The sequence below is a fragment of the Crassostrea angulata genome, chromosome 10 (assembly GCF_025612915.1).
Source record: "Crassostrea angulata isolate pt1a10 chromosome 10, ASM2561291v2, whole genome shotgun sequence".
NCBI classification, from domain to species: Eukaryota; Metazoa; Mollusca; class Bivalvia; order Ostreida; family Ostreidae; genus Magallana; species Magallana angulata.
This window is the reverse complement of record NC_069120.1, coordinates 43,617,088-43,635,772: the sequence shown is the minus strand read 5'-3', so window position 1 is coordinate 43,635,772 and position 18,685 is coordinate 43,617,088. Positions and strand designations below refer to the sequence as shown.

The window sequence follows — 18,685 nt, the reverse complement described above, 5'->3', positions numbered from 1 at the left end:
GTGCACAATTGACTTTCAATATTTCGATTCAGTATCTGATGATGATGTGTCACGTGTGATCAAAAACTCAAAGTCCACCACCTGTCCAGCTCACCCAATGCCATCAAAATTGATTAAACATTTTTAAGGGGTTTCTAGTATTGCGAACAATTGCATCATTGGCACATGACCAGAAATGGGCGTGTTCAACAGCATCACGTGGTTTCTTTGCGCAGTTGGTAATAGTCTTCATTAATTAAAAATCGGTATGTATCAATGCAAACGGTCAAATGACCTACACTGTCGGGGCACAAGTGGGATTGATGGAAAAATTATGTAAAAATATCAGTAATTGTAATGCTACATACAATGATAGAACAATGTAAATATAAGTAATAGAGAATCAGAATGATTCTATTAATTCCTCAACGAAACATAACAAAAGAATCTTTCATTGTTTTATTTTTCTCATAACACAATGACATAGGCTTACTTTTTACAATTCCAATATAACAAAAGATTTGCAACAATACAATACAGCACTGCTGTCAGAACAAGGGCGGATGTTACATAACAATTCAAAGGGACGCAATTCTGGGATCGACACAAAGAGGGGGAGTTACATGTACATCTTCCCTAGTCAAGGGTTTCTGATCGGGATCAAAAAGCCTTTACTGGGAAAGATGGGGGAGGTGAGAATGGATAGCACACTTGTAGAATAAAGCTTTCCAAAAAGCTTTCAAAGTAAAAAGTAAAAACGGTTGATCCATATAGAGATGATTTGAACATATTGTAGAGCATGATTAATTCATATCATAAACTAACTGTAGCTAAAATTATACGGAACCACACAGTAGCTAAAATGTCGAATAGGGGTGTAATTCATTTAACATTTTTGAATTCAACTGTTATATTTGAAAACTTTTACATATCATAAATACTCTGGTAGATACCAAATAAGAAAACATATAAAATCAAACTTTAATGAAAATCTGGATTATGTGCATGTATAATAATCTCTGACCAGTAAAACAATGAAATGTAATTCTGGGTATGATCAATCTACATAGAACTACATGTATGTGTATTAGTTTCTGCTGAGTAAAACGAGGGGAGGTAACAAAAGTAACATGGTTAAATTCTTCTGTCTTAAATAACACCCAGTTTTGCCAACTAAATTTAGAATATGCTATCTTTAAATGTGAGCAAGAATACAAATTATGTTTCTGCTAAATTCATACATACATTTTTGTTAATTTGTTAGAGGAGTAGAAATGGAATGTAAGAGATAAGAACATGGAGACGAACAAAGCACACAAAAAACAATGTAACGTGATGGGTGACTAACACTATGTTAAACTTTTTTAAATCTCAATACCATCCACCTGTTAAAGATTATTGATCCACCTACCATTATTGCTTGTGATCAGCAGTTGGCTCATTACAGAACACAGTTATCAGCAGCATTCATTTTTAACTTATTCAACGCCAGAGCATGGAGAATATATGAATAACAGAATTTCAAAAAGCAATAGATAATACTCTCAGCAATATTCAAAGCTTGATAGAAAGCAAAGTTTTCACTTGACTTAAAAACTTGAATTCATTATGAACCCATTTTAGGTTTGAACCTACATGCATTTTACTTTTTTAAGTGATATAACTTAAATTTTGTCTTTATGATTTCAATTATAAATGGTTTTATAATAATAAACATACAGTATTTAAAATACAATGTACATTTAAATATAATTTGTTCGAAAGCAGCAACTATTAATTACTGGTACATGTGCGTATGAAGTCTTTTAAAAACGGCTATTGATCAAAGGTGACAATATGTTTGAAATTATCTCATTTTCTGTCATTGAACTGATAATTAACGGTATCCTAACCATTTCTGTAAAGATGTTATGAACACAAGCCATTTTGATTATAGCCAGTACTCCATAATCTCTTTCCATCTCACAACTGCCATTTTGTTATGACGTAGCACCCTTTAAGACAGCACTATCTCTCCAGTTCTTAACAACTGCATAACAATAGCATGAAGTGTAAAAACCTTTATGCACATTGGAATCCAAAGAAATCCATTCACTTTTTAACTCATAATCCAAGTTAAGAGTTACTCTACTAGTATCCAAACACACAGAAAAATCCACACAGGTTTTTTCCACATCAATAATTTACAGGAAAAACAAACATTTGTATATTTTAGAATGTAAGTATGAGAGATGAGGATCTGATATGGCCCTGAGCAACAATCACTGCCCTTGTATGTGGATAAAATGTTGATATAGCTGCTCAGTCAATGAATGTGGTCAGTGGAGAAGATGTCCAAGCAGAACTATTTTGTCACCGAGAGTGAATCTGCCTGGATCTGTCTGACACAGTTCTGAAAGTAGCTGACAACTTGTGAACCAGCCTCTCAGAGGATCTCTCCATGAATTGGAGATCTTGAAAACACAATGGCCTTGAACTGTATCCACACTGTCAGATTTTTGTTTTTAATGCGTCCTTTAATTTTCTCTTCGCAAGATCATACCTAAAAATAAAGTGAACAAAAATGTTTTTTTTATTACCCAATTATTAAAGAGGAGATATAAAATGTTAAATTTTCAAAGAAAGGCGATTGGAACAGCTGTTAACAAAGACAAAGTAAGAGCAGCAAGGTAATATACCTGGCCCGTACTGTCCTGACTTCTCGGTCTTCGTCTTCCTTGAACTTCCGTAGAATCCCACGTAACACCGGTTCTGGTATAGCTATCAACTGCTCCACCTACACAAAATAAAACAATGATTAGTTTAGCTTTTATAGATCAAAACATCATTTGACATTGGGAATTGTGAATAAGAGTTATTCCTCTTTGAACAGATTCTAAACATATCTTGCCTCATCTGGAAGGCTTTGTTCGACTTTGACAGGCTCTGCTATCTCTTCAATCACCCCCTCCTCTTCCTCTTCCTCCTCCTCCTCCTCCCTCACTGCCTGGGTCACTAGAGAGTTTTTTCTTGTGGTAATAATGCGGTCTTTCAGGTAAATCTTCACCCCTGAGGTCTCGTCTGGTCCCCTGGCTATTCTCTCTAACAAGGGATGGTCCGAGTCTTTTAATAAAATCTCACCTGTGAAAAAACCCCAGTAAATCATGAATTTCTAACACTCTATTTATTAAATAAAATTTGGCAGTTTATGGAGAGGTACATAGAAAATGGTTGCATTTACAGCATTTACTATCTTCAAGCAGTCAGAAGTACATATGTACAATCATATTCCTGTGTTTCAATGCATTAATGTTCAACTGATGTTCAAATCTGACAGTTAATCGCTTTAGTGCAACTCTGTACAATGTCACAAACTGTATTCTAAGCATTTCAGCAAAAACCTTTAACCCCTCCAGAAACAAGATCAACATCATGATGCCTTAAAGGGACCATGAAGCAGTCAAAAAGATTTTTTTTGTATAAATCACTGCAATGAGACAAAGGTCAGACCGCCTACAGCAGAAGATCCATGAACGTGCAATACTAGGGGAGATAACCAGACTCATCTTTCATGGAAATAATCTCCATATCTACATGTACTTTTTCCTTAAATGTGCCTCTTTTTATGAGTTTTTATCAATTAATTCCTTTGAGTGCCACTGAATAGCTTTGTATTTTGACCTTTTGCGACATGGAAATTTACATGTAGTCTCAATCATTTTACTTGACATGTGATGCAGGTGAAGGAACAATTGCTTTTAAATTTTTTTCTCTCCCTTGTTAGCTTATTAATTTATACACTTTGTTGAAATTTACTTTTGCCTTCTGACAATTGATTCAAGCCAATCTTACAATATGCAATACCGGTAATTATGTATAATGTAATTATTAGCAGTAATTTGTTGCCGCTTTACCAACCTTCTTTCTCTGACACAAGATACAGTGAGTATTCTTCTGGCTGATTCTCTATCTGGAAATACAAGGAACAGCGGTCAGTAAATGTACATGTAGTAACCCACAGAGCGTATCTTACATTGGCTAAGTACAACCATCGAAAACATACAGCATGATCACCTAATACATGTATGGTAACTGACTGCATAGTAAGGTTACAATGGCTGCGTTTATTCTTACAGCACATTCAGTGAGTCCTAACCAATGGATCATAATGTAGCTTATATTTATATCTCTAATAAACCCGTAACAGAAAGGCCAAGAATTACTATCACAATGAATTATCTACTATATTGTAAATAAATTATCAGCCTAACCAAATCGTAATTTCTATGCACATAACATTCAAATAAAAGGGATGATAACTACTCTCTCTATGTGGCCTATATACATAGAGCACTTTGACATCCTGACCTTGAACTTTTCCAGCAGTGTTTTGATGACCCCATAGGTTGTACATTTACTGTCCACCGTGACACTGGTACAGCTGCCCAGGACAGGGGTGAACACCCTCGTCTGAAACACACACACAGCTTGATATCACACAACCATCTCAGATTCAGATATACAATCATTTCATGAAAAATAGATTTACCAGCAATATATTATAAAAGTATAAAAATAGCATTATTTGAATATGGTTAATTCACATCTTCATATACTGTCAACAAAAACATTGAGTAAATAAACACTTTATCTAAATATGCAGTATGATTTGCAATATATCATCAAATGTAATATAATTTGTTCACCTGAAGAAATCAAATACATGTAATAAAGTTTGCAAGTAAAAGATATTTGTGGTGCACTTACATCAAAGTTATAGATATGACCATTAATTGACGCCCGCTTCCATTTATTGGGTCGGGAATCACCCCGGTAGGCCACCGTATTAAACTTTTTGATGTTCTTTTTTCGCAGCACAACGCCATCTGGTGGTGAGAATATGACACTATCGTCCACGCCTCTACTGACACGGGGAGAGACTGGCTCAGGTGACCTTGACCTCTGTAACAGAGAGGGAGAAGGTCAAGAGAAAGAAGGACTCTTTCAATCACATAAATTCTGGAAAGTGATTTGGTAATGGTAAATTGCATTCAACATGTCAGTAGAAAGTATTATGTAATGCAAAATCTTCTATGTGTAGTTTATGCTGAAAATGAAACCTAGTTATCAACAACAAAAAAATGGCTGGAACTGGGACTTATATACAATCCTTGTTGGAGGAATTAAAGACTTTTTAATGTCAAACTTGCAATCCCCGAGTCCTAATGGTAAAAATAGTTTGGTAACCATGTAAAACGGTATTCACTTCAGTCATATATATATATATACATGTTATTCTTTGTGAAAAATTTTCTGTTTTATAATTATGCAATTATGCTGAAAGTGTATACAGTACATGTTAATCCAAAACTCCAATCCTGGATGGTAGATAGGTACATTTAATTTTCTTAATTTTGGTTCTACAATAAATTAACTCTCTCGCCAATACAAATCAAACTTAATATCAAATTTAAGAAGGCCTGACAATTATCTTAAATAGAGTTAACATTTTAATATTTGTATTGAAAACTATCTGAGCTTTATTTAATTTTGTTATACTTTCATGTTAAATACTGAAATCTGATTGGTTAAGACGCAGTTAATAATATTTACTATTACCCTCAGCGTTAGCAACGCACTTGGCAACGGGTAACATTAAAAAATGTTACATGCGCGAAAATTATGCGCGTACGGTTCGCTGTAGAATTCACGTTATTCCTATATAAAAGCAGTAAAATTTTCTTAAAAATTTTAAAAAAGACATTCAGTATAACAAAATAAATAGTGCCTGTTTGGGAGGATAACAGTTGAAATTGACACCCCTTGAAAACCATTGTCAACCTCCGCTTCGCGTCGGTTGACAATGGTTTTCTCGGGGTGTCAATTTCAACTGTTAACCTCCCAAACAGGCACTATTTATATAATATTACTTTAAGAAATTCATACATGTGTATCATTGAGAATAAAAATTTTCTGCATTTCTGTGTATTTAATACGGGAAGGAAATGAAGACTCAGAGGGTTAGGGGCACCCACATTCAAAAACTCTACACATTAAGTACATGTAAACTGCTAACACACTCCAAAAAATCTAGCGGGTATCAATTTGGACTTCTGGTTTTTCTCCTGATAAGTAGGTCACTTCCTGGTCTTCTGTGTGTACATGCATGCAAACACCGGTCATATGCTCGATCAAAGTCAACAGATTCTTCACTATTTCTACACGTAGCCAGGTTTTATGAGAACAGAAGATCAATCTTAACCAATCAAAACACTTGGAGCATTTAAACCAGTCTGAATTCATCGCATGATAAGCATGTGTGACAATTTAGAAAAATGAACTTTGAAATTTGTATGAATACTGTCCATGACTTTTTCAAATGAAGATTCCTGACTTTCTATTTGATGTGACATTTCTTATTTCTGTTCCCCAGACACATTCGTTGCAGAAATAACATTTCTCGCAGACCATGACAAATCAATACTGAAGCTTGATCTACTCAAGAAAAAAAAAAACACTGGGGAAAAAAATAACTCGATCAAAGTCCTCCATTAAATTGTCTACAACCATGTGAATATCATCTATACTCTCATTTAAACATCCAATCAAAGCAGCACGATTCAACTAAACAGTATTATATATCAAGTGAGGTCTATTAAACATGTAAACAATTAAGTCATCTTGATGTTGTTATAAATAGACAGAAAAAATGCAAGCATACAAATATCTAGCTTTCTAAATACTGTACATGTCAAGTGATATTTTATCATCAATATCTTACACTGTACACAATATACTCTGTATGCCATTTCTACAATTTTTATTACTGGTAGTTAATTATATATATTAACTACCAGTAATAAAAATATATATATAACAAATTGTTGGTTATTTTGTAACAGAGCATGTACAAAATTCATTTATTTGCGTAATTAAATTTTATCCAAAGACTGAATCTGTTATTCTCATTCAGCAACAAGGTGAGGGTGGCCTCACTGAACAGTAGTAAGTACACTACGTGTTTGGATAAAATGGACCTTGAACTAGATTTATGGCCTTGAACTTTAATGGCAATTTACTCTTTACCTTGACCTAAGGTATTTAAAAAACCACAGTGACTCATCTTGTATAATAAATAATACCGGTAGTTTAAAGATTTGGATGGAAGTTAACGTTTTAATCAAAGGATAACTTTTGGTTAACAAAAAAACATAAATTTTCAGGGATATAAACATATATGTCACAAAGGTGTCTGTAGATTTTACCCTTTATATTGGTCTTATATACAGAAGAAAAAAATCATTACCCTCAGGTCAGGTTTTATGTCTGGTATTCTGTCTCCAGGGATGAAACTGTGTCGCCATGACGTTGGAGAGGGGACTGATGGGACATCATCAAATTCCTGTAACCTGATTGGTTGGACTACTCCCCAGTAAATGCGAACTGGTCCTTCTATCACTAACTGGTCGGTACTCTAAAAATAGGAAAAATAACATATGTACTCACCAAATATTCAATGTTACACGTAACATCCTCAGTCTATCATACTGTAATCTTTTTAAAAGATCTTTACATGTAAGGGGGTGTTGGGGGGGACAAACTTTCTTCTTATCATTTTATAGGATGGACTGAGAGAAGATTCCATCAAAAAACAGGCTCTTTGATGTCCACTACAGCTCCCCCAAACATCCCTAGATTTGTTATTTACAGTAAACACTTCACAGTGAGTTTAGCCATCTTCAGACCAGATTTCACAACATATCTCAGACACAGATGCATTGTTCGGATCATGTATCTCAAGATTTTAGTTAGCAAACACCAAATGGACATGCTGCTCCAACGATAAAGATCCACTCAATTTCCTATCTTGTAAGAAGGAAAAAATCCTAGAAAATGAGTTTGTTGGGTCGACTGCAGAATTTTGGCAGTACCTGCATGTTGCTGGCAGTGTAAATTGTGCGCCAGATAGGTAAACAAATACTGACCCCTAATTGGCATGCTTGTAACAATAATGAAACACAATGCTAAAATTGTTTTTGTTTATTATATTGGTTTCATCCAAACCATATGTCACAACATCATGGGAAAATTGTGGATTCCAAAGAGAAAAAATTGCATGAGGATTCCCATTTCCTATTGTCATTTACATTTTGAAAGCTTCCCATAGGTTCATTAATCTCACTTGTGACAAATGGAATGAAAAAATACAATGTACGAGTATATAAGCATTGTGATGATATTACCAATAACAATCAATTATGTATACATATAGAATAGAAGTTCAAGTATAATTAGACTAATTGTGTTTCAGTATAACCACCAAGTTTTGGATTTTTTTATTTTAGAAATCCACCATGACAAAGTTAAAATGTTGGGCTCCCATCTGAATAATTCAAACACATTTAAATTTTCTACACGGTGTATTCATAAGAAGATTGCAAATTGAAGGGTAAAGTCTATGGGGTAAAATGGTTCTGCCTAATTCATACAAACCTTCTTAATGGTAAGAGACTGCCTCTTTTTGCCTTCATAGAAAGCATTGAATTCATCGATCTTCTTCAGAAGCTCTCGTCTGGAAAAAAAAATAAACTGAATTTTAATGAATTTTAAAAACATGTCATTAAAACATTCACTATTAACCAACAACATGTACTGAAAAATTGCTCACTGTTTCTGTATTTCTTAACTAAGCAACACGCTCAATGCCAAACAAAACATTCATAAAATTACTGTTATTGCTTGTCCTTGTGCTTCAGTGTTAGTGTTTAGATTTGTGTCTATTCAACAAGCAAATCTTGGTCAAAACGCACATAAAACAGTAGAATTCAACAGTAAGAACAATAACAAACAAGGAAATCAGGTAAACATCTTCAAAACATTCACAATTCAAACAAATTACAAACATACAGGACTGACAAGTAGTCTGCTGTAGAGGAATGCAAAACACAAACAGGTATAAAAAGTTCATCAAATCGCAAATCTGGCTGGCTGTCACATTTCATACTTACTCCGCCAAGTCGATCAAAGTCTCCTGATCGTAATCAAATAATGTCTCCATTTCGATCCTCGAAAACAATCAAAGAACAGACTTATATTCCCTCATCCAAAAAAAAAAAATGGGCCTCATAAAATAGGTCATTTAGAAGACAAAATGTAAAATAGCTTATGATTCGCTGCTAGACAGTCGTGTAAAGATAAATCTATAAAGGCGATCGCGACAGTGTGTGTGTATATTAAAGGCCTAACAGTTTCATTCAGATATTGGCTCCGCTATAGGTGCTTCCTATCAGCATGTAATGGGAGGTCAAGAATTGATAGGGAGGGAAATAAACAGCTTTATCCCACCTACAATCACCTGCGATCACAGGTATACAGATATAACCTACTGCAGGGCCACTCGGGTGTGTGAAAATTATTTGAAATGCATGACTGACCAAATTCTGGCAAATTTCGGGTCATCAAATGTCGTAATTAAATCTCTGTTGATAAGGCTCAGCTGATTGACTATATTATAAGTGCTCACCTAAATAGCGTTCAGCATGTAATAACAATGGTGAAAATGTGCTATTTGGGTTGGCATTTAAATGTATGTCTAACTAAAGTTAAGCTGACCTTCTGAAATGTCTGCACAGTACAGTGTATTATCTAGCCTAGACTATATCTGAGAACTAGTTTGTACAAAAGCAATTGTTTCTACTGTAAATCATCTCAGAAATGTACCGGGGGTAATCATTATTGGAAATATTCTCATTTACTGTTTTACGTGATTAAGATGGATATATAATAGACCTGCACCATTCAAATTTTCCATCCCACCTGTCTTGGCTGAATGTGTCATGCAAATTGAATGGCAAATATTTCAAATAATATGTTCATACAGAGGAATTAAATTCATTTCTTAAAAGAATAAGTACAGTTTAACTTTAACATCTTGAACACTCAATCTGATACATTGTATCTCGAATACACGGATATCTCGAAGTTTTTAAACAGTCCCATCTAGTTCGAGATAACGAAGTTTGACTGCATTGTATGAACGTAGTTTACACATGGAACTTGGTAGAATTTCAAAAAATATATATAAATCTTCCAACATTTACATAATTTAAGCCTACAATTTTTCCTCGTGTACTTCATTGACTGCCATTTACCAACCCCCTTTGAATGAACAATGGCATTCTTCCCAAGGAGCAAACAACCTGGACTTTGATATGATTGAGGCTGAAGACAACAGAAGGAGATGTGGCCACAAAGAATTCTAGATACTGGGCTATGTAGCTCAGTGGTAGAGCGCCTAAATGGTAATTAATGCAAGGATCCAAGTTTGATACCTTATTCAGACACATATCATTTTATTCTTGTTATATTTGTTAACAAATAATGGGATCCGAAGGATGACAATCCTTCAGTTTACATTCACAAGACAAATTTTCCCCTGTAAGATCTTGCTTTAAATGGTTTAAATATACTGGTACTATACCAGTTATCGGCTAGGACCAGTTATCGGCTAAACTGAGAGTTTGGGTTTATAGCACGTGACAATCCAAGATATTTTAATTCAGTTGTCTGTTTTAAATAAAGATAAGTAAGTTTGCTTGAAAACTTTCTTGAATATGTTTTATACATGGTGAGCTTAGACGATCATTGTTTACCGCTGATTTACATCTTTGCATTTTCAGCAGTGGGGGATGTGGCGTAATAAGTTAAAAACAGAATATTACCTCTTTGTCATACGTTATTATATTCCTTCTTTGATTTTGACATATAATATCAATACATATAACATGTATAAACAAAAGGAATTCACTAATTTCCGAGAGGTTCATAGCGCAGTTGAATTATTATTGCACAATTATGTATTGAATAGTCTACGATTTTGTTTATTACCGTATGATATTATACGAATAATTTTATATATGAGTTTTGTTTATAATGTATCATAACCCCGACTGCTTTAGTCTGACCCCACAATTTTAGGGGCATATTTATTATTCAAATTACATTTATACTCTGTCCCGAGTTTTTGCTTCCACCATTTTTTGCTTGATATTTCAATAATAGTAAATACCTTTGTGCTCAAACTACGTTCTGTTTTGAAACGCCCCCTCTACCGCTTCAGGTTTCAATACATATCCAAAAATTGAAAGTCTACTGAGATTTTGCATTGCATCAGCCATTAATAAGCCCGGATGATAATGTTAAAAAATTGTGTGATGTATTCTGAGTGTATTACGAATGGAGAAAAGATGTAAACATTTCCCATTACAAATCTCCGTAAGAAAATTGTTTTCGTTCCTATGAAATTTTATGAGTGAGTAGGGATAATTGTTCAATGAAGATATTTTGGATATATTCCCTTTCATCGATTTCAATTGTATTTGTTTCACAGGTATGTGTATTTTTATTAAAAATCATCAAAAATTGATTTTTAATAAAAATAAGCAACAACTTGGGACAGACTATAGCAGAGTATAAAATCAACATGTACAGGGATTTTACTATGTTATAATCGCAAAGCCGATAACTGATACAGTAAATGTAAAAACTCGGCAAATTCAGGGCGTGCTAAAAAGCACAAAACAAGATGTTTTGCATTCTAAATAATGATATAATCTAACAGATTGATAAATAAGGAGTTCACTGTTTAAAGTATGTCAAGTTTTATCCAAAAATATAAAGAAATAAGGAAATACGAAAAGAAAACTTTAAATTTTAGCCAATAACTGGTTCAGTGCCAGTATATGTACTAAAAGACCTTTAATTGTTGACATGAAGATCAATCACTACCAATTTTGTGATTTTCCCCATTATTTCAAGATGTATACTGCTTACTAGTGGTTAATCATTTGCTATAGCCATTTACTTAGTGCAAGTTGGTCATTAGGTGAAGGTCAAAAGATAAACACTGAATGGCCAATGCCTTATACATCTTGATTCTGCATATTCTACTCAAATCTCTCCTACATAAGATTGCAATAATGTTATGTAGATGACCATCATATTTGAACTATTAGTATTACACTTATATTTCATCTATTTATTTAGAAATGACCTTGGTATAGGGGGTGAGAATCAGATACAACGCACTATATAATCCCCCCCCCCTCCCCTCCAACATACACATATTTCGGCAGTAAGAAGAATGCAAGCCTATGTCGGTAATTAACACGTTAAAAAGACTACACAGAATGTCAGATCTGTGCCTATTGAGACCCAAACAGTGCCAAACTGACGAGATAGGAGATAAACACGGGCCTGATGGGGGCAGAAACATCACCTGAAATACCTGGATTTGGTAGGTAAGGCACAACGATATACCTGAATGATGTACAAATACGGAAGTGTTCATAGACAAAACCTATTTACCTTTTCATTTTCTGTCTATCTGGTTTTCCAAACTCCTAAAACCATCACCAAAAACAAATGTGAACGATAACACAACTGGCGGAAGCTGGGATTGGGGAGATTTCCGGGTCAAGGGGAATAACTCGCGCAATGATTCAACTTTATGAAGTGGCGGACGTAGTATTTTAGCCAGTGTTTATGAGACTTCCTCGTCGATCAAAACAGCCTTTATCAATTTAACTATGTAAAGGAAATAAAAGCTTGTCGTGTAATCCCCGCATTACATCTGTAAGAGAGAGAGAGAGAGAGAGAGAGAGAGAGAGAGGGGGAGAGAGAGAGAGAGAGAGAGAGAGAGGGAGAGAGAGAGAGATTATTTATAAATAAAACCGGCACTTACTCTCTGTGGGTATATTTTCTCTGTACTTCGCTTTTATTTGGAGAACCATTACAATTCTGACTATCAGTATCAGGTTCAGACATAAAATCAAACTCCATGATTTGATTTGGCGCGCCCAGTCTCGTGGGTCGTGAGTAGTGGGAGTGAAGTTTTTCCTGGGGACTGGGGCTTGGCCAAGACGGACTCCCGTTACTGTGAATCATTTGACCACTTTCGAACACTTGTTTCAAGTCAAAGTCATATTCCCCGTTATATAAAGTTCCATCCCCGTTTCTCTTGAAATTCGCCGGTGACACCACATTGGATCCGTACCCCATCATCTGGGGCCCGAACAGTCTGGCGTAACACGGTTTGTGGCAGTAGGGCAATCCCTTCCTCTGAGGAAAAAAACAACAAAGTAAGAACCCAACACGAGAGCACACATATAACAATAGGCCTACATGCATATCAAACAGCAAACAAATAATCAACTTTATATGAGTTATCATTTTTATAATATTACTAGGATCTATTAAACAAGCTACAAACACAATTCATTCAAATCATGAAACAAGGTTCCCTCAAAGTTCTTTACATTTTAAAAATTGAATTTAATCAAATTCTAATTTTCAAGTTGTCAACAACAACAGAATCATTATGATATGGCTAAAGGTGCAAGATCAAGATTTCATCCAACCTCATAAACCTCTAGAAAAATATCTTTTAAGATAAATTAAAAGATGGAGCTCTCGATATTGCTTATAATTTGACATCTGAATTTGAATAAGCAGTAGAAATTTTAAATTGTTATTAGGGTTGTAATATGAAGTCTCAAATTTTCATACCATTTACACTGAAATCTCCTCTTTAACTCTAAAACCAAATCAACTTGAATAGTTTATGTAATGTATGTTTAGAAGGGGTATTATTCATATTTTAATGAAAAGAAAAATAATTAAAAGTACTAAGTAATTGATTATTAACTGATTACATGCTACAAAGTAATCGATAACAATCGATTACATGACAAAAAAGAGTGTAATCGATTAATAATCAATTTCACAAAATTCCCCTTTGTACTAGTAATCGATTAATAGTCAATTACACGAAATTCCCCTATGTAGTCGATTATTTTAATAATAATAATAATCTCTACGCAAAATTCAGTATTGGTTTGTAGACTCCAAACCCAATGCAAGGTTTTAATTGAATATATACCAACCAAAAACTTAATGGTTTCCTATCCTTTATCAGTCTTTAAACTAAATATTTTTTTTTACCAGAAACCAGTCGTATTTTTGTTCTCATATAGACTATGTGTTCAGAGCCTACACTACAGACCAAAACACGTGTAAAATTTTTCCATTGAACCAGTGACAAGAATATTGCGTGTTCAGAAGTTGATTATACAAACCAATATCTGATTATTGTCTGGGAGCATGAGTAATCTTTTAAGTGTGCGCGGAACATATTGAAAATTGTCTGACGGTCCCGCAGAATGCGAGACTTTGTCATGTGTATTGATCAACATCAAAACAGCTGAGAAAGGTTCGCGGAGATTTACTTCACTGCAAGCTAGGTTATGTACACTTAGAGCCAAACTCGATAACAACGGGACATAACAGAATGGAAAAACAATAAAATTTAAATTCCTTGCATTGTCATCAGGTAAAGATATTCTTGTTTTACAATTAAAAAAAGCAAAGAGAGCAAATTATAAAATGAAAATCAATGAAACATGTCTATGACTTCCTAGTACAAATATATTTTTTGCTCCGTAATAAATTGATGCAAAAATTACATTATTTGAATATTTCATTACTGTTTTACCTCTGCATGTTGACCAGGCGAAAGAATTTTCCCACACTCTTCACATTTTAAACAGTTCGGATGCCAATTCTTTCCAAGTGAAGTTTTTCTCTCAGCTAAAAGGACAAACAAATCATAGAAACTTTTGTCTTCATAAAATAGTTATTGACGCTGACGAGAGAGAGAGACAGAGAGAGAGAGTTTTAAGTAGAACGTCTATGTTATCATTGAGGTACATCTGGTATATTATAGATTTTATCATTTTATAGATTTTTTTTGGGGGGGGGGGGAGGGGGGGGGTCTACATGTACATTTGATCATTCATTCTTTAAGAATTGTCGAATTCGCAACCATTACAGAAATAGTTGGAAAAGGATATTCAATTTGTTAATAAAATATAGAGATAAAATATAGAGTCAATAGTGCCAAAGTTATGTCAACTGTCCAATATTCCATTGTGGATCTACGTGTAATACGGACCCAGATATGTAAAAATGTACACATCGGTATCGCTCAAGCGCGGAATCTGCCTAATATAACAAAATTAGGTTATAGACTTATTTACATAACAATCTGTTATATTTATAAACTTTGTTGGCTTTTCTTGATAAACGTGTTTAAATGAGAAAAGTTGCCTATTAAATTCTACATTTTATCTGTCGACGCCCTGTCGTGTTAAATGATACTATAGGCCAAGTGTCTACCTGCGTAGATTAAAGAACACTTTATAATAATTTCAGGTCGCGAACTGTAAACACAGGTGACAAAGTTTATTGCTTTCCTACAAAGTGTATATACGTTTGTAAACTAAGCAGCGACCAACTACCATTTTCTCCCTCAAAAATGATACTGCACCTATTAAAATGTCTGTTTTGCGAATACTGTCGTGTTTTATTTGTAGGAAGATCCAAACACTGTTACGACAGGGATGTTTTTGTGTTTATTTTATGAGTACAACCACCGTCAAATCATGCGGACTAATTAATGGTCCACTACGTCAGCATTCATTTGTCAAACTGCTTAAAACCGACGTTTTACACTGCAGCACACGTTCACTGTCACCCCCGGGGATTTCGCCGGGACCCCTGGTGCACTGGAGACGTTTAAGGGTCTCGATTGCTTAGAGCTCGGGTTTTAAAAATGTTTCCTGTTCAAATAGTTAAGTGTTACTAACACACCGCGTATGAAAGTCTATTGATTTTCAATCAAGACTTTTGCGATAACCTTTTGAATATTTTATCAACATGGTGCACGTTTTATTTCTTTTACCAAACTAAATTAATGCACCTGTCTTCACTTTGCAGAAATGAAAGAAAATATCTAAAAGTAACAAAAGAGCACAGAAAAGTTATTTTTATACAGTTTAAAATATTTGCATAAAGTATTAAGGCCCGGATTTTACAAGTTGTAGAATAATGAATTGGGCTGTCTGCAAAATGGTGTCACGAATTCAGAAAAGACTTACCAAAATACACCGTTTTGCCACATTTTGGACAACTGCTCATGCTGATAGTTGATTCAGACTCGGACACGATCGATTATCGATTCCTGATTCATCTCTAATCCCTAGCACAGTTTCCAAACTGGAACATAAACATCATAAAACGAAGAAGAATCGCAAGGCTGACAATTGGACTTCCCTGAACTGTGTTAAGGAACCGGTGGCATTGAGAAACCACAGAGCATGTCGATAAGACACACAGTATTGAAATCGAACAAAGTGGGTATTCAAGTCCACACGTAGAGCCATAAACAGTTCAAGTATATCAGTTTTAAAGGTCCGGGCACATGAACATTGACCGGGTTTCGTAATCTCTATTCAATGGCATGTAAGCTGATCACAGTTGTACAATTTTATTTTACATATCCGTTCCTAGTTTTTTCTTCCATTGAGTTGTCAAGCCTGTGTAGTCTTATGCTATTTCACGCTCCTTTGGGCCCTAAATATCATAACTTGTCGAGGTATTTCGAGGTCATGGGTTGCTCATTTTAAAGCTACATGTATGGGACGAACGTTTCCGTCTCGTTGCAACATCCATATGAAATACGACACCGTGTTTGTATCCGATTTCTCCGCCATAAAGAAGGCAGAACTTGCTGTTATATGAATTACCACGCCTGACTGGGACAGGAAGGGATGTCCCGCTAGAATACGCCGTGTTTAACGCTTGCAATCCATTTTTTCAATCAATACGTGGATTACAGACAACCGTTTTCGCGTCCCTTTGATCATGAAATTAATCATGAAATGAAATAAAAAGGTGAATGTGATTTGACTGATGTTTGGAGTTTTCGTTACATTGATTGAATATTTGTTTCTGAACGTCCCATAGAGATTATTTGTTTATGACACGATCACACATGCTACATGGGATTCACACTACCTCTTTTTCTGCCACTTGTGATTAACAGCATGCATGGAATGGTAAAACATACAAATACGTCATATCACTACATATATATTCTATATATAGACTATTTTCGAATTGTCCTACGAAGGAATAATTACGATATTTTCTATAAAAAAAACGAACTTATCTTTTCACTGTTTTATAAAACACAGCCAAGAATTCAGTAAATCTCCAAACAAATCTTTGAACAACCATGGCTGAGAGAATTGAAATTATCATCAAAATCAATGGATTCTCTTGCAACAATAGATCGAGATACCACAGTGAGTAATGTTCACAATTTTGCATCATCGTTCGAAACGTCTCAAGTGACAATTACTCTCCTAACTTTGACCCATCCAGGTGTCCATGAAATTCAAATTGGTTCTTGTGTAGACTTTTAAGTAGATAAAATGACTTGATGGAAAACTCTCTTGGAGATTTTATACCTATCCATGCTATTATTGTTTTAAAGCTATTTATCTTCTAACGCAAAGACTTGACAATCATGTGCAAGAACTGTGAAAAGTGATTTCGTTGAACCATCTTAGATGAAACACTGTGCCGAATAATTATGCCGGTGCCAAGATGCGTAACTTTAGAATATAGAACCATTTTAACAAGAGCTTGGACTTTAGGTGGTTGTATCAAACAACAATGTGACGTAGGCCTGTCTATTTTTAATTGCTGGCCACTCAGCCATTGCTCTTTGAAATCAACAAGATTTGGATAGCGTTTGAGCCAAGACTACGCAATCGGTGCATATTTCGCTTGAAACCGCGTCATTTTTAACTTGTTTTGACGCAAGAAATTGATAGCTACGCCCAACCGACAATCCAAGGTCTTGTTGTAATGGTTCTAAAGCCAATTTTGTTTTTAATGTGTTTCACCTGACTGGTGAGATATTTACTTCGAAAAAATTTATCCTATGGGAAAATAATAACTCCCATAGGAGAAATTTTTTTCCTACATTTGAAAATCCTTAAGGATTTTCTAAAAATCCTACTGGAATTATTTCCTATAGTAGTCAAGTATTTCCTACGGGAATTTAACCATACGGGTACGTATAGTTTCCCTGGTAATTAGGTAATTCAGACAAGTAGTTTTCCTATAGGATATTAATATTTCCCATCGGATTTAGAAATAATGTAAGAACTTTGTTCAAATCCTATCGGAACATTCCGGTTGTAAAATTAATATAAAAAAAATTTCCTATGGGAAAAATATTTTAATTTCTAAAGGAAACTATCTCACCTGACAGGTGAAAAAAAAAACAATTACAAAAGTGGTTACCAACTTTGTGTGCTACACTATGATCTGTTATAAGACATATTTGGATTTTTCGAAATTTAAACATGCACGAAGCATTAGACGGGTACAAAAATGCCACATTGGCACGAGCATACTTATTCGGCACAGTGGTATACATGTAAGTGGGATCAGTGAAAAGCAATACGTCCTTAGATAATTATTTATAAAAAAGAAAACATTTAGAAGAGAGTTGGGTCTCTGGATGTTTAATTAATCATATATATGTACTGTATTGGTTTGCCATCCTTTAATTGGTAGGCATGAACAAAAAAATCTCCGAGAAATACGGAACATGCAAATTGGCTTTATAAGGGACTGAAATCATCAATAACTAATGTCTTCGTTGATTTTTCATGAATATCTGAATTCTTTATTCTTTATACAATTCAATTATATACGTCATATTTTTTCATGAATCCCTACATAAACAATGTGTCTTGGGGTATTTCATTAGTCCTAAGACAAACTGCTTCTAAACAGGTTACGCTGAAACTCC

The 18,685-nt window shown here is 34.6% G+C and overlaps 1 protein-coding gene across 2 annotated transcripts; it reads right to left on the bottom strand.

The window, feature by feature from the left end:
- Window positions 1-423: 423 nt before the first annotated feature.
- On the bottom strand, window positions 424-17,127 carry LOC128165773 (ras association domain-containing protein 2-like). 2 transcript variants are annotated; one of them, XM_052830601.1, is made up of 12 exons: window positions 15,954-17,127; window positions 14,510-14,604; window positions 12,701-13,077; window positions 8,967-9,023; window positions 8,452-8,530; window positions 7,265-7,432; window positions 4,726-4,920; window positions 4,327-4,428; window positions 3,877-3,928; window positions 2,870-3,099; window positions 2,658-2,755; window positions 424-2,521 (listed from the first exon to the last, which is right to left on the bottom strand). In XM_052830601.1, exons 1-12 carry the CDS (start codon window positions 15,991-15,993, stop codon window positions 2,470-2,472), a joined length of 1,545 nt encoding a protein of 514 aa, XP_052686561.1. In that variant the 5' UTR covers window positions 15,994-17,127; the 3' UTR covers window positions 424-2,469. The 2 variants fall into 2 exon arrangements, with proteins under 2 accessions (XP_052686561.1, XP_052686562.1); XM_052830602.1 differs by lacking the exon at window positions 8,967-9,023 and having other exon boundaries at window positions 15,954-17,122.
- Window positions 17,128-18,685: the final 1,558 nt, after the last annotated feature.